Source organism: Notolepis coatsorum, assembly GCF_963971535.1.
Source record: "Notolepis coatsorum genome assembly, chromosome: 2".
Taxonomy (NCBI): domain Eukaryota; kingdom Metazoa; phylum Chordata; class Actinopteri; order Aulopiformes; family Paralepididae; genus Notolepis; species Notolepis coatsorum.
In genome coordinates, this window is record NC_140166.1 from 2,910,286 (window position 1) to 2,925,269 (window position 14,984).

General features: G+C 46.7%; 1 protein-coding gene across 1 annotated transcript in view; it reads left to right on the forward strand.

Annotated features, from left to right (window-relative positions):
• The window catches only part of unc13ba (unc-13 homolog Ba (C. elegans)), a 516,655-nt gene extending 503,314 nt beyond the window's left edge, over positions 1–13,341 (forward strand). The window contains exon 40 of the mRNA XM_084308024.1: positions 10,061–13,341. Within this exon, the coding sequence (XP_084164150.1) occupies positions 10,061–10,343 (283 nt within the window). The 3' untranslated portion in view covers positions 10,344–13,341. The remainder of the gene's footprint in view (positions 1–10,060) is intronic.
• The last annotated feature ends 1,643 nt before the right edge of the window (positions 13,342–14,984 follow it).

The window sequence follows — 14,984 nt, forward strand, 5'->3', positions numbered from 1 at the left end:
ACCCTGAAACTACAGGTCCAACACCCTGAAACTACAGGTCCAACACCCTGAAACTACAGGTCCAACACCCTGAAACTACAGGTCCAACACCCTGAAACTACAGATCCAACACCCTGAGACTACAGGTCCAACACCCTGAAACTACAGGTCCAACACCCTGAAACTACAGGTCCAACACCCTGAAACTACAGGTCCAACACCCTGAGACTACAGGTGCAACACCCTGAAACTACAGGTCCAACACCCTGAAACTACAGGTGCAACACCCTGAAACTACAGGTCCAACACCCTGAAACTACAGGTCCAACACCCTGAAACTACAGGTGCAACACCCTGAGACTACAGGTCCAACACCCTGAAACTACAGGTCCAACACCCTGAAACTACAGGTGCAACACCCTGAAACTACAGGTCCAACACCCTGAAACTACAGGTGCAACACCCTGAAACTACAGGTCCAACACCCTGAGACTACAGGTCCAACACCCTGAAACTACAGGTGCAACACCCTGAAACTACAGGTCCAACACCCTGAAACTACAGGTCCAACACCCTGAGACTACAGGTCCAACACCCTGAAACTACAGGTCCAACACCCTGAAACTACAGGTCCAACACCCTGAAACTACAGGTCCAACACCCTGAGACTACAGGTCCAACACCCTGAAACTACAGGTCCAACACCCTGAAACTACAGGTGCAACACCCTGAAACTACAGGTCCAACACCCTGAAACTACAGGTCCAACACCCTGAAACTACAGGTGCAACACCCTGAAACTACAGGTCCAACACCCTGAAACTACAGGTCCAACACCCTGAAACTACAGGTGCAACACCCTGAAACTACAGGTGCAACACCCGGAAACTACAGGTCCAACACCCTGAAACTACAGGTCCAACACCCTGAAACTACAGGTCCAACACCCTGAAACTACAGGTGCAACACCCTGAAACTACAGGTACAGGTCCAACACCCTGAAACTACAGGTCCAACACCCTGAAACTACAGGTCCAACACCCTGAAACTACAGGTCCAACACCCTGAAACTACAGGTCCAACACCCGGAAACTACAGGTGCAACACCCGGAAACTACAGGTCCAACACCCTGAAACTACAGGTCCAACACCCTGAAACTACAGGTCCAACACCCTGAAACTACAGGTCCAACACCCTGAAACTACAGGTCCAACACCCTGAAACTACAGATCCAACACCCTGAAACTACAGGTGCAACACCCTGAAACTACAGGTCCAACACCCTGAGACTACAGGTCCAACACCCTGAAACTACAGGTCCAACACCCTGAAACTACAGGTCCAACACCCTGAAACTACAGGTCCAACACCCTGAAACTACAGGTGCAACACCCTGAGACTACAGGTCCAACACCCTGAAACTACAGGTGCAACACCCTGAGACTACAGGTCCAACACCCTGAAACTACAGGTCCAACACCCTGAAACTACAGGTCCAACACCCTGAAACTACAGGTGCAACACCCTGAAACTACAGGTCCAACACCCTGAAACTACAGGTGCAACACCCTGAAACTACAGGTGCAACACCCTGAAACTACAGGTGCAACACCCTGAAACTACAGGTCCAACACCCTGAAACTACAGGTGCAACACCCCGAGACTACAGGTCCAACACCCTGAAACTACATGTCCAAACACCCTGAAACTACAGGTCCAACACCCTGAAACTACAGGTGCAACACCCTGAAACTACAGGTGCAACACCCTGAGACTACAGGTCCAACACCCTGAGACTACAGGTGCAACACCCTGAAACTACAGGTCCAACACCCTGAGACTACAGGTCCAACACCCTGAAACTACAGGTGCAACACCCTGAAACTACAGGTCCAACACCCTGAAACTACAGGTCCAACACCCTGAAACTACAGGTGCAACACCCTGAAACTACAGGTCCAATACCCTGAAACTACAGGTGCAACACCCTGAAACTACAGGTGCAACACCCTGAAACTACAGGTCCAACACCCTGAAACTACAGGTGCAACACCCTGAAACTACAGGTCCAACACCCTGAAACTACAGGTCCAACACCCTGAGACTACAGGTCCAACACCCTGAAACTACAGGTGCAACACCCTGAAACTACAGGTGCAACACCCTGAAACTACAGATCCAACACCCTGAAACTACAGGTCCAACACCCTGAAACTACAGGTCCAACACCCTGAAACTACAGGTCCAACACCCTGAGACTACAGATCCAACACCCTGAAACTACAGGTGCAACACCCTGAAACTACAGGTCCAACACCCTGAAACTACAGGTCCAACACCCTGAAACTACAGGTGCAACACCCTGAAACTACAGGTCCAACACCCTGAAACTACAGGTCCAACACCCTGAAACTACAGGTCCAACACCCTGAAACTACAGGTCCAACACCCTGAAACTACAGGTCCAACACCCTGAAACTACAGGTCCAACACCCTGAAACTACAGGTCCAACACCCTGAGGTCCAACACCCTGAAACTACAGGTCCAACACCCTGAGACTACAGGTCCAACACCCTGAAACTACAGGTCCAACACCCTGAAACTACAGGTGCAACACCCTGAAACTACAGGTCCAACACCCTGAAACTACAGGTCCAACACCCTGAAACTACAGGTGCAACACCCTGAAACTACAGATCCAACACCCTGAAACTACAGGTGCAACACCCTGAAACTACAGGTCCAACACCCTGAAACTACAGGTCCAACACCTTGAAACTACAGGTCCAACACCCTGAAACTACAGGTGCAACACCCTGAAACTACAGGTCCAACACCCTGAAACTACAGGTCCAACACCCTGAAACTACAGGTCCAACACCCTGAAACTACAGGTCCAACACCCTGAGACTACAGGTCCAACACCCTGAAACTACAGGTGCAACACCCTGAAACTACAGGTCCAACACCCTGAAACTACAGGTCCAACACCCTGAAACTACAGGTCCAACACCCTGAAACTACAGGTGCAACACCCTGAAACTACAGGTCCAACACCCTGAAACTACAGGTGCAACACCCTGAAACTACAGGTGCAACACCCTGAAACTACAGGTCCAACACCCTGAAACTACAGGTCCAACACCCTGAAACTACAGGTCCAACACCCTGAAACTACAGGTCCAACACCCTGAAACTACAGGTCCAACACCCTGAAACTACAGATCCAACACCCTGAAACTACAGGTCCAACACCCTGAAACTACAGGTCCAACACCCTGAAACTACAGGTCCAACACCCTGAGACTACAGGTCCAACACCCTGAAACTACAGATCCAACACCCTGAAACTACAGGTCCAACACCCTGAAACTACAGGTCCAACACCCTGAGACTACAGGTCCAACACCCTGAGACTACAGGTCCAACACCCTGAAACTACAGGTCCAACACCCTGAAACTACAGGTCCAACACCCTGAAACTACAGGTGCAACACCCTGAAACTACAGGTGCAACACCCTGAAACTACAGGTGCAACACCCTGAAACTACAGGTCCAACACCCTGAAACTACAGGTGCAACACCCTGAAACTACAGGTGCAACACCCTGAAACTACAGGTGCAACACCCTGAAACTACAGGTGCAACACCCGGAAACTACAGGTCCAACACCCTGAAACTACAGGTCCAACACCCTGAAACTACAGGTCCAACACCCTGAAACTACAGGTGCAACACCCTGAAACTACAGGTCCAACACCCTGAAACTACAGGTCCAACACCCTGAAACTACAGGTCCAACACCCTGAAACTACAGGTGCAACACCCTGAAACTACAGGTCCAACACCCTGAAACTACAGGTCCAACACCCTGAAACTACAGGTGCAACACCCTGAGACTACAGGTCCAACACCCTGAAACTACAGGTCCAACACCCTGAAACTACAGGTGCAACACCCTGAAACTACAGGTCCAACACCCTGAAACTACAGGTGCAACACCCTGAAACTACAGGTGCAACACCCTGAAACTACAGGTGCAACACCCTGAGACTACAGGTCCAACACCCTGAAACTACAGGTGCAACACCCTGAGACTACAGGTCCAACACCCTGAGACTACAGGTCCAACACCCTGAAACTACAGGTGCAACACTCTAAAACTACAGGTCCAACACCCTGAAACTACAGGTCCAACACCCTGAAACTACAGGTGCAACACCCTAAAACTACAGGTGCAACACCCTGAAACTACAGGTGCAACACCCTGAAACTACAGGTCCAACACCCTGAAACTACAGGTGCAACACCCTGAAACTACAGGTGCAACACCCTGAAACTACAGGTGCAACACCCTGAAACTACAGGTGCAACACCCTGAAACTACAGGTGCAACACCCTGAAACTACAGGTCCAACACCCTGAAACTACAGGTCCAACACCCTGAGACTACAGGTCCAACACCCTGAGACTACAGATCCAACACCCTGAAACTACAGGTCCAACACCTTGAAACTACAGGTGCAACACCCTGAAACTACAGGTCCAACACCCTGAGACTACAGGTCCAACACCCTGAAACTACAGGTGCAACACCCTGAAACTACAGGTCCAACACCCTGAAACTACAGGTCCAACACCCTGAAACTACAGGTCCAACACCCTGAAACTACAGGTGCAACACCCTGAAACTACAGGTGCAACACCCTGAAACTACAGGTCCAACACCCTGAAACTACAGGTGCAACACCCTGAAACTACAGGTCCAACACCCTGAAACTACAGGTCCAACACCCTGAAACTACAGGTGCAACACCCTGAAACTACAGGTCCAACACCCTGAAACTACAGGTGCAACACCCTGAAACTACAGATCCAACACCCTGAAACTACAGGTGCAACACCCTGAAACTACAGATCCAACACCCTGAAACTACAGGTGCAACACCCTGAAACTACAGGTGCAACACCCTGAAACTACAGGTCCAACACCCTGAAACTACAGATCCAACACCCTGAAACTACAGGTCCAACACCCTGAAACTACAGGTGCAACACCCTGAAACTACAGGTCCAACACCCTGAAACTACAGGTGCAACACCCTGAAACTACAGGTCCAACACCCTGAAACTACAGGTCCAACACCCTGAAACTACAGGTCCAACACCCTGAGACTACAGATCCAACACCCTGAAACTACAGGTCCAACACCCTGAAACTACAGGTCCAACACCCTGAAACTACAGGTCCAACACCCTGAAACTACAGGTGCAACACCCTGAAACTACAGGTCCAACACCCTGAAACTACAGGTCCAACACCCTGAGACTACAGGTCCAACACCCTGAAACTACAGGTGCAACACCCTGAAACTACAGGTCCAACACCCTGAAACTACAGGTCCAACACCCTGAAACTACAGGTCCAACACCCTGAAACTACAGGTCCAACACCCTGAAACTACAGGTCCAACACCCTGAAACTACAGGTCCAACACCCTGAAACTACAGATCCAACACCCTGAAACTACAGGTCCAACACCCTGAAACTACAGGTGCAACACCCTGAGACTACAGGTCCAACACCCTGAAACTACAGGTCCAACACCCTGAAACTACAGGTGCAACACCCTGAAACTACAGGTCCAACACCCTGAAACTACAGGTCCAACACCCTGAAACTACAGGTGCAACACCCTGAAACTACAGGTCCAACACCCTGAGACTACAGATCCAACACCCTGAAACTACAGGTGCAACACCCTGAGACTACAGGTCCAACACCCTGAAACTACAGGTCCAACACCCTGAAACTACAGGTGCAACACCCTGAAACTACAGGTGCAACACCCTGAAACTACAGGTGCAACACCCTGAAACTACAGGTCCAACACCCTGAAACTACAGGTGCAACACCCTGAGACTACAGATCCAACACCCTGAAACTACAGGTCCAACACCCTGAAACTACAGGTCCAACACCCTGAAACTACAGGTCCAACACCCTGAAACTACAGGTCCAACACCCTGAAACTACAGGTCCAACACCCTGAAACTACAGGTGCAACACCCTGAAACTACAGGTGCAACACCCTGAAACTACAGGTCCAACACCCTGAAACTACAGGTGCAACACCCTGAGACTACAGGTCCAACACCCTGAAACTACAGGTCCAACACCCTGAAACTACAGGTCCAACACCCTGAAACTACAGGTGCAACACCCTGAAACTACAGGTGCAACACCCTGAAACTACAGGTGCAACACCCTGAAACTACAGGTCCAACACCCTGAAACTACAGATCCAACACCCTGAAACTACAGGTCCAACACCCTGAAACTACAGGTGCAACACCCTGAAACTACAGGTCCAACACCCTGAAACTACAGGTGCAACACCCTGAAACTACAGATCCAACACCCTGAAACTACAGGTCCAACACCCTGAAACTACAGGTCCAACACCCTGAAACTACAGGTCCAACACCCTGAAACTACAGGTCCAACACCCTGAGACTACAGATCCAACACCCTGAAACTACAGGTCCAACACCCTGAAACTACAGGTCCAACACCCTGAAACTACAGGTCCAACACCCTGAAACTACAGGTGCAACACCCTGAAACTACAGGTCCAACACCCTGAAACTACAGGTCCAACACCCTGAGACTACAGATCCAACACCCTGAAACTACAGGTGCAACACCCTGAAACTACAGGTCCAACACCCTGAAACTACAGGTCCAACACCCTGAAACTACAGGTCCAACACCCTGAAACTACAGGTGCAACACCCTGAAACTACAGGTCCAACACCCTGAAACTACAGGTCCAACACCCTGAAACTACAGGTCCAACACCCTGAAACTACAGGTCCAACACCCTGAGACTACAGGTGCAACACCCTGAAACTACAGATCCAACACCCTGAAACTACAGGTCCAACACCCTGAAACTACAGGTGCAACACCCTGAGACTACAGGTCCAACACCCTGAAACTACAGGGCCAACACCCCGAAACTACAGGTGCAACACCCCGAAACTACAGGTCCAACACCCTGAAACTACAGGTCCAACACCCTGAAACTACAGGTGCAACACCCTGAAACTACAGGTCCAACACCCTGAGGCTACAGATCCAACACCCTGAAACTACAGGTGCAACACCCTGAGACTACAGGTCCAACACCCTGAAACTACAGGTCCAACACCCTGAAACTACATGTGCAACACCCTGAAACTACAGGTGCAACACCCTGAAACTACAGGTCCAACACCCTGAAACTACAGGTGCAACACCCTGAAACTACAGGTCCAACACCCTGAGACTACAGATCCAACACCCTGAAACTATAGGTCCAACACCCTGAAACTACAGGTCCAACACCCTGAAACTACAGGTCCAACACCCTGAAACTACAGGTGCAACACCCTGAAACTACAGGTCCAACACCCGGAAACTACAGGTCCAACACCCGGAAACTACAGGTCCAACACCCTGAAACTACAGGTCCAACACCCTGAAACTACAGGTCCAACACCCTGAAACTACAGGTGCAACACCCTGAAACTACAGGTCCAACACCCGGAAACTACAGGTCCAACACCCTGAAACTACAGGTCCAACACCCTGAAACTACAGGTGCAACACCCTGAAACTACAGGTCCAACACCCTGAGACTACAGGTCCAACACCCTGAAACTACAGATCCAACACCCTGAAACTACAGGGCAACACCCTGAAACTACAGGTCCAACACCCTGAAACTACAGGTCCAACACCCTGAAACTACAGGTCCAACACCCTGAAACTACAGGTGCAACACCCTGAAACTACAGGTCCAACACCCTGAGACTACAGGTCCAACACCCTGAAACTACAGGTCCAACACCCTGAGACTACAGGTCCAACACCCTGAAACTACAGGTCCAACACCCTGAAACTACAGGTCCAACACCCTGAAACTACAGGTGCATACAGGTCCAACACCCTGAAACTACAGGTGCAACACCCTGAAACTACAGGTCCAACACCCGGAAACTACAGGTCCAACACCCTGAGACTACAGGTCCAACACCCTGAGACTACAGGTGCAACACCCTGAAACTACAGGTCCAACACCCTGAGACTACAGGTCCAACACCCTGAAACTACAGGTCCAACACCCTGAAACTACAGGTCCAACACCCTGAGACTACAGGTCCAACACCCTGAGACTACAGGTCCAACACCCTGAGACTACAGGTCCAACACCCTGAAACTACAGGTCCAACACCCTGAAACTACAGGTCCAACACCCTGAAACTACAGGTCCAACACCCTGAAACTACAGGTGCAACACCCTGAAACTACAGGTCCAACACCCTGAAACTACAGGTCCAACACCCTGAGACTACAGGTCCAACACCCTGAAACTACAGGTCCAACACCTTGAATCTCTTCTTTGATTCAGTGGCACACATTAGGATGTATCAGCGTGGTGGATGGTGGAGATGAGCTAGTGATGATAATGCAGGGTGTTAAGACTTTACTGTAGGTACCTCTGAAAACCTTACTATGGATTGAGATGGAATCAATAAGTAGCACAACAACAACAAAACAGCTAGTTGCTCATAACTATTTCCCAAGGGATGCAGTTTATCATGATCACGCTAATTAAAGGAGCAGTTCCAATCAAACAAAAACAAAGAAATGTTTTCCCCTTACCTAGAGTGTCCAAATAGTCCAAATAGTTTCGGTGTGATTTGCTGAGGTTTGGAGATATCGGACATAGAGATGTCTGCCGTCAACCCAATACAATCAAGCTCATTGGGAATCTCTTTTGTGGTGCCCAAAGCGTCAAAAGATCATTATGTGAAAACCCTCAACAGCAGTGTCTCCAGAAATCATGACCCGGTTACTTAATATAATCCACAGACCTGGTTGTGAGCAGTTTCATTCAGAGCTGTTATGGTGGATGGTGGGTAGAACCTGGAGAAGATGGTGGGTAGAACCTGGAGAAGATTGAGTGTCATTCAGATGAAAATAGTTAGGTTAAGCAGCATTGCTTAATCTTGTCCAAAGATTGTTGGTATATGCCGTTGAAGTCCAGGCATACTGTAGCCTCCAGCAAAAACGATATTCCACCAGAGTAAAGCCCTTATACTATAACTATATACTGCTCTAAGTCAAGGCAAGTGTTCCTTTATTAATTCCCTTGGAGGAATTCAGGTGTCATAGCAGCATTGGGGGGGGGGGGGGGGGGATAATATTAATAATAATAGATTGATTGAATTGATTGATGGTATACATGGTCCAAACTGTAGTAACACTTAAGTCTATGGCTGAACGTGCTCCTCATCTTGGCAAGCTCCTCATAGAGGGGGTGGGAGGGGCTAGCTCCTCATAGAGGGGGTGGGAGGGGCTAGCTCCTCATAGAGGGGGTGGGAGGGGCTTTCCAGTATAGCATCCAGCTTTTTACTCGTCCTCCTCTCGGCCACCACCTCTAGTTTGACCAGTTCGACCCCCACTACGGAGCTAGCCTTCCTCGCCGTTTGTTGCTAGTCTCTTTTTAGAAATCAAGTCGCTTACAACACTTCTGTAAAATAATAGAACACTCCAAATGCTACTCGTGCACAACATCAACTCTGATGAAGGTCCACTTGGGTCTGAAACATAACTAAATGCAAGCAGTGTTGTGCAAGAGAGCAGTGCAGGACTTTATACATTTACTGTAAATAAAGTGACCAACACTTGGCGGCTGGGTAGCGCAGTGGACTAAGCACTCGCCTACCACTGCAGAGACTCTGGGATTGAATCCAGCTGTCAGCGGTACCTCCGGCTTGGTCAGTCGTCCCTACTAGCGGGTGGGAAGCCGGTGGGGTATGTGTCCTGGTCGTTGTAAACTGCGACTCCTACTGGTCGGTCGGGGTGCCTGTTCAGCAGGGAGGGGATCTGGGGGAAATAGCGTGAACCTCCGCACGCGTTACGTTCCCCCAGTGAAACTCCTCGCTGTCGGGTGAAATTAGGATGGGTGAAAAAATACAGAAAAAAGCTATTCTGATGTTCACACATTTCCACCGTCCTCTCCTGCAGCGTCCTGGGTAAGGAGTCCACGGACTGCTACGAGCTCCAGCTGACGGTGAAGGACTATTGCTTTGGCCGTGCAGACCGCGTGGTGGGCACGGCGGTGGTGCAGCTCCGCGACCTGGCCGACCGCAAGAGCTGCGTGTGCTGGTGCCCGCTGGGGCCCCGCGTCAACACGGACGAGACGGGCATGACGGTGATGCGCATCCTGTCCCAGCGGCCCGCCGACGAGGTGGCCAAGGAGTTCGTCAAGCTCAAGTCGGACACGCGCCCAGCGGAAGAGGGCAGATGAGGGGGGGCTGAGCAGCACCGACAAGAGGAACATTTGAGGTGTAGTCTGAGGTGTTGACTTGAGGTGTAGTCTGAGATTATTGACAAGGAAAATATCTGAAGGAAAACAGATCTGAGATTGTGTATGTAAAGGGTATACTATAGAATAATGTATGTCCAGGGTTATAGACGCTGATCTTGAATCAACATCTCAGATGTTGCTTATAGATGAAATCAAAGAATCAAGAAATTGGGATGGGAGGAAAGAATCCCAAAGGTGTGTTCTTTATGTGCCTCCTGACTTTCTGACCAATGACGGGGTCTTCTGACTGAAAAGGGACCAATGAGAGATGGTCGACGTTTTAAATGGCGAGTGTGATACGAAAAACATACTGTGCTGAACACACATGGCTCTCCTTCTCGTTCATGTTACATTTAGTTTCACTCACAGACACAAATAATTAACACAAGTAAATTCATTTAATTGCTGAGGAGATATTACATTGTCCAGTTTGAATATGATTTCACACACAAGCATGCTCTCCAACCTATGATGACAACATGTGGATGGACGTGTCCCATTAACAGGTTACATACACAGTCCATCTCCATGATATATATATATATCCATATAAAGCCTTAAGATCACAACGCTAGCTATCCCTGCTCATTACAGGCCTTGGTGGGTGTAGGAAACACTTTAAATGTTTCTTATTGTTTATTTTATGTAAAGTTAAGGAAAATATTAACTTCAAGGCATTTTACAGACCTGGGGATTCGGTGGGGGTCAGGGGTCTTGACTCTGAAATCCTAGTTACTCGAAAGTAAATAGCCTACCAACTATGTTCATGAGCAGAGGATCACAGTACAGACGTTTACAGCATACAACCACTTTCCTGTGGCCCACAGAACAAGTCAAAAGGCCAGTTCTCTGCGTTGCAAAGATAATGTTCAAATGTGTTTTATTTTGAGGTCACACATTATTTGATATACCTTTGATTTTATTCTGTTTTTGCCAATTTTTTTTATTGCAACTGTAAACACTGTTGACTTGTATTACCTGCACTGAATGGAAATGGCCAAAAGCTTACACGTTGTCATTGGGTGGGACATAACTGGGTACAGTTGTACGTAACTATTTATAAGCCAGGTGCAGGCCTCTGAATGAGAGAAGATATTTGCTGTACTTGTTCCAACTCCTCGTTGGACCTGGAGAAAATTCTACAACTATGTCTATAGGTGATGAAATGCCACTGGCTGAGCTCTGCCATGCATGTTTTAGGAGGTATTTGTAATTACGTCAGTTGTCCTCATGTTAACATCTGATTGGTGTAACATTAACCTCCGAGTATCACGTCAATAGGAAAGGTAGTGTCTAGGTCCAGTGTTGGGGAGTCGTTAAAGGTGCTATAGTTTACATTTTTATGTAGTGTAATCATTTAAAAATATATATAAATAAAAATATAAATCCACAGAGGTTTTAGAAAGGTCAGAGTCAGAGATTTAATTTGCCATGTATGGACGAATCCACATTGGAATACAGGTACAGAGCAAACACTGTCTACAACTAATCCAATACAGGAGCAGAGTAGAAACAGTACAGAATTTAATTTTTATTTTTTTTAACACTGACAGTATAAAAGGACAAATGCTAAAGTTGATATCAACATCCCCTAAAGTGCATATCATAATAAAGTGCATAATGCATAGAGGCACAATTTACAGTAAAAGTGCATATAATCAAAGTGTGTGATGCACAGACACACAGAAACAGCACTTCCACAACCTGACTAATAACACACCAAAACAAAATAGGATAATATACAAATCTAGCCTTTGGAGTTATTCAGGCTTCACACAGCACTGGGGAAGAAACTCTTAGTAAACCCAGAGGTAGAGCATGTGCGGAATAAAAGTATTGCTTTTCCCCCAAAACAATTATTGATTAATTAATTTAAACATTTTTGCGGGTCCAAAATGTATGTTGTTGTTTAAATGCGTGCATGTATCCCCTCCCTACTTCCCATTTCCCCATGTGGAATGCACCTGATTGGATAAATGACATGCTGGTGCTCTAGTGCTAAATCTAGTGGCTGAATGTTATCTATAGCACCTTTAACTACATGTAGTTCAATTACTAGTTTAACTACTGTATGTTTTGCAGTAGTTGGGTGGTCGTTTTACTACATTGAAATCTCAGTAGCCTTTTCAGTAGTTAACTTAACTACTCTGGGTCATGTAGTTTAGGTTAATAAAAAAAAATACATATTTCCCTACAAGTTTTGCATTGTCCTGATTCCACATCAACAATGGCTCCCTGTCCTCTCCTTAAACCACACCATCAGACATGCCTAAGTGAGGTTTTGTCTGCCCTTGTCCCTAAATCAAACACATCCACACTTTACCCAGTGTCCGTTCCGTTGTTGCTCTGTGTAACTATGAAATTCCAGAACACTTTCCATGATGTAGTTTAACTACTTTTTCATTCATTTCTAAATTAATTGGAGTAGTTAAGATTTAGTTGAACTACTTTTCAAGTAGTTTGGTAAACTACAGTTTTAGAGTAGTTTCCCCAACACTGTCTAGATCCCATAGCCAGGAAGGACGTCTGTACATGATTTTTAGGTGGTGGGAGTTTATTTAAATTTTGTATATAGGTTTATAAACCTTTAGGTGAAAATGATGATGAGTTAGGGCTTTGCAGATAGGTCGTCCTATCGGCCTTCCGGGCTATGGTGTGTAGACACTACCAAAGAGGAAAGGTGTTGATATGCACTCTTGTTTACCATGTGCCAAGGAGCGCAAGCGTTCAACTAAAGCTCTCTCACTTGTGCGCTTTTATTTTATTAAATTATTTTTGCCTATTGACAAGTGAACTCTTGCACTTATAATTATAAGTTTGTAAAAACAAAAACAAAATGAAAAGCCTACAACCAGAGCATGTATTTATTGTATACAAGGTAGAATTGTGAATTTTTCATGTATGTATTGTCAAATATAAAGATTATATATTATTTAAAGTTTTGTTATTCTTATTCTAATGTGAAATATGTCTAATATACTTGTAACAATATTGGAATTTTGTATATAAAGTATTTGAGTCATCTCATAATTGACTTCACCTGTTATTTTATTTATTTATTTATGTATTTATTTATTTATTTTAATTAATATGTTCTTCTGGCTGAGAGCAGAGACTCAACCAGCAACAGGTTTGTATCCATTACAGTGAACCAGTGTTGTAGTCGAGTCCCGAGTGTTCCAGTCCGAGTCCAAGTCAGAGTCACCAAAGATGAGCCTGAGTCGAGTCCCCATTACCCTAGTCCGAGTCCAAGTCACCAAGGTTGAGTCCACTTCACAGATGTCTGTTGAATTTTGAGGCTGTCTCGGTCTTCTCTTAAATAGTTGGTTTACATATCGAACATCTAGCAGTGGTCTTGCTGGAATTTGATGTAAAATCTGTGTAAGCAAAGTGCACGATTTGGGAAATCTCTTTAGGCATCTTACATGAGGGTATCGACGTGAATCCGCATGTAGGTGGAACACGTGTCCAGGGCCGGACTGGGGAAATCATTCAGGCCAGGAAATATAGTGCGAAATATAGCCCCAGTCAGGCCACTTGGGGGGGTCCCCCACCAGGAAAGTTTTTGTTACAAAGATTTAATTCCCTGCATTCTGGTTCAGAAATCTTTAAATGGTTACCCTTTAAATGCCAGTGTTTGTGATGGCATCACAAATTATTGTAAAAAAAACACAAAAATGTAAATATTTTCAATATTTTGACAGGGGACGATGATGTGCATGGTAACGTTAGCTAGTTACCATGCATCACTGACTAACCTGGTGGTTATTTTTTTAAATGTTTGCTCCACCCTTCCTCTTTTTTCCACTGTCCATCTTCAAGTGCAGGTTATGCTTGAAATTTTTTGTCTTTAGGAATTGGTCATTCTGCAGAAGTGCCATCTGCCATTCCATTTGCCGTCTCCGCTGTCAATAAGTTGTATGGCCTGGTCCCGCCTCCACCAATCACATGCGGCTCCCTTTGTGTGAGCGAGAGAGAGAGATACTGTATATATCCAACTTGTGTGCATTTAGACTGAGTTACCCTCTGTCGCAGTGATCTCCTGGTTGTTCCCCACCTAGGTTAACTATCGTGCTGCCGCAACTAGAAACACTGGCCTGGCATTGCCTGGCCTGCTTCTAAGTTCAGTGGCCTGACTGCGGGCAAAAAAATTATAATATAATAATTATAATAAAACTCCAGATGGCCAGTCCGGGCCTGCACATGTCTGCCCTTGCACGAAATTAAATAATGTTACAGTATAGCCATCAATATCTTATGCCAAATTATTAGGGCCTATTACAAAAAAATTGCTGCATTTATCAATTAACAAGTCAGAGTCTGAATGCAGTCAATGCTCAAATCCAAGTCTGAGGCCCCGTTTAGACGGAAACGCTAGCGGGTGAATCCGCACATTTTTTTTTCGGATGTGCCTTTCGTTTATACGGAAACGGCGTTTTTACGGGGTGAAACCGCAAAAAAGTGAGACTACCTTCCAGGGTGGAATTCCTAGAAACGGTAAACCTTCGCGCTCATCTAAACTGTCAAACCGCATAAAACGATGACGAAAGGGTTGTCACGGCTCTGGTCGCGCGTACTGCT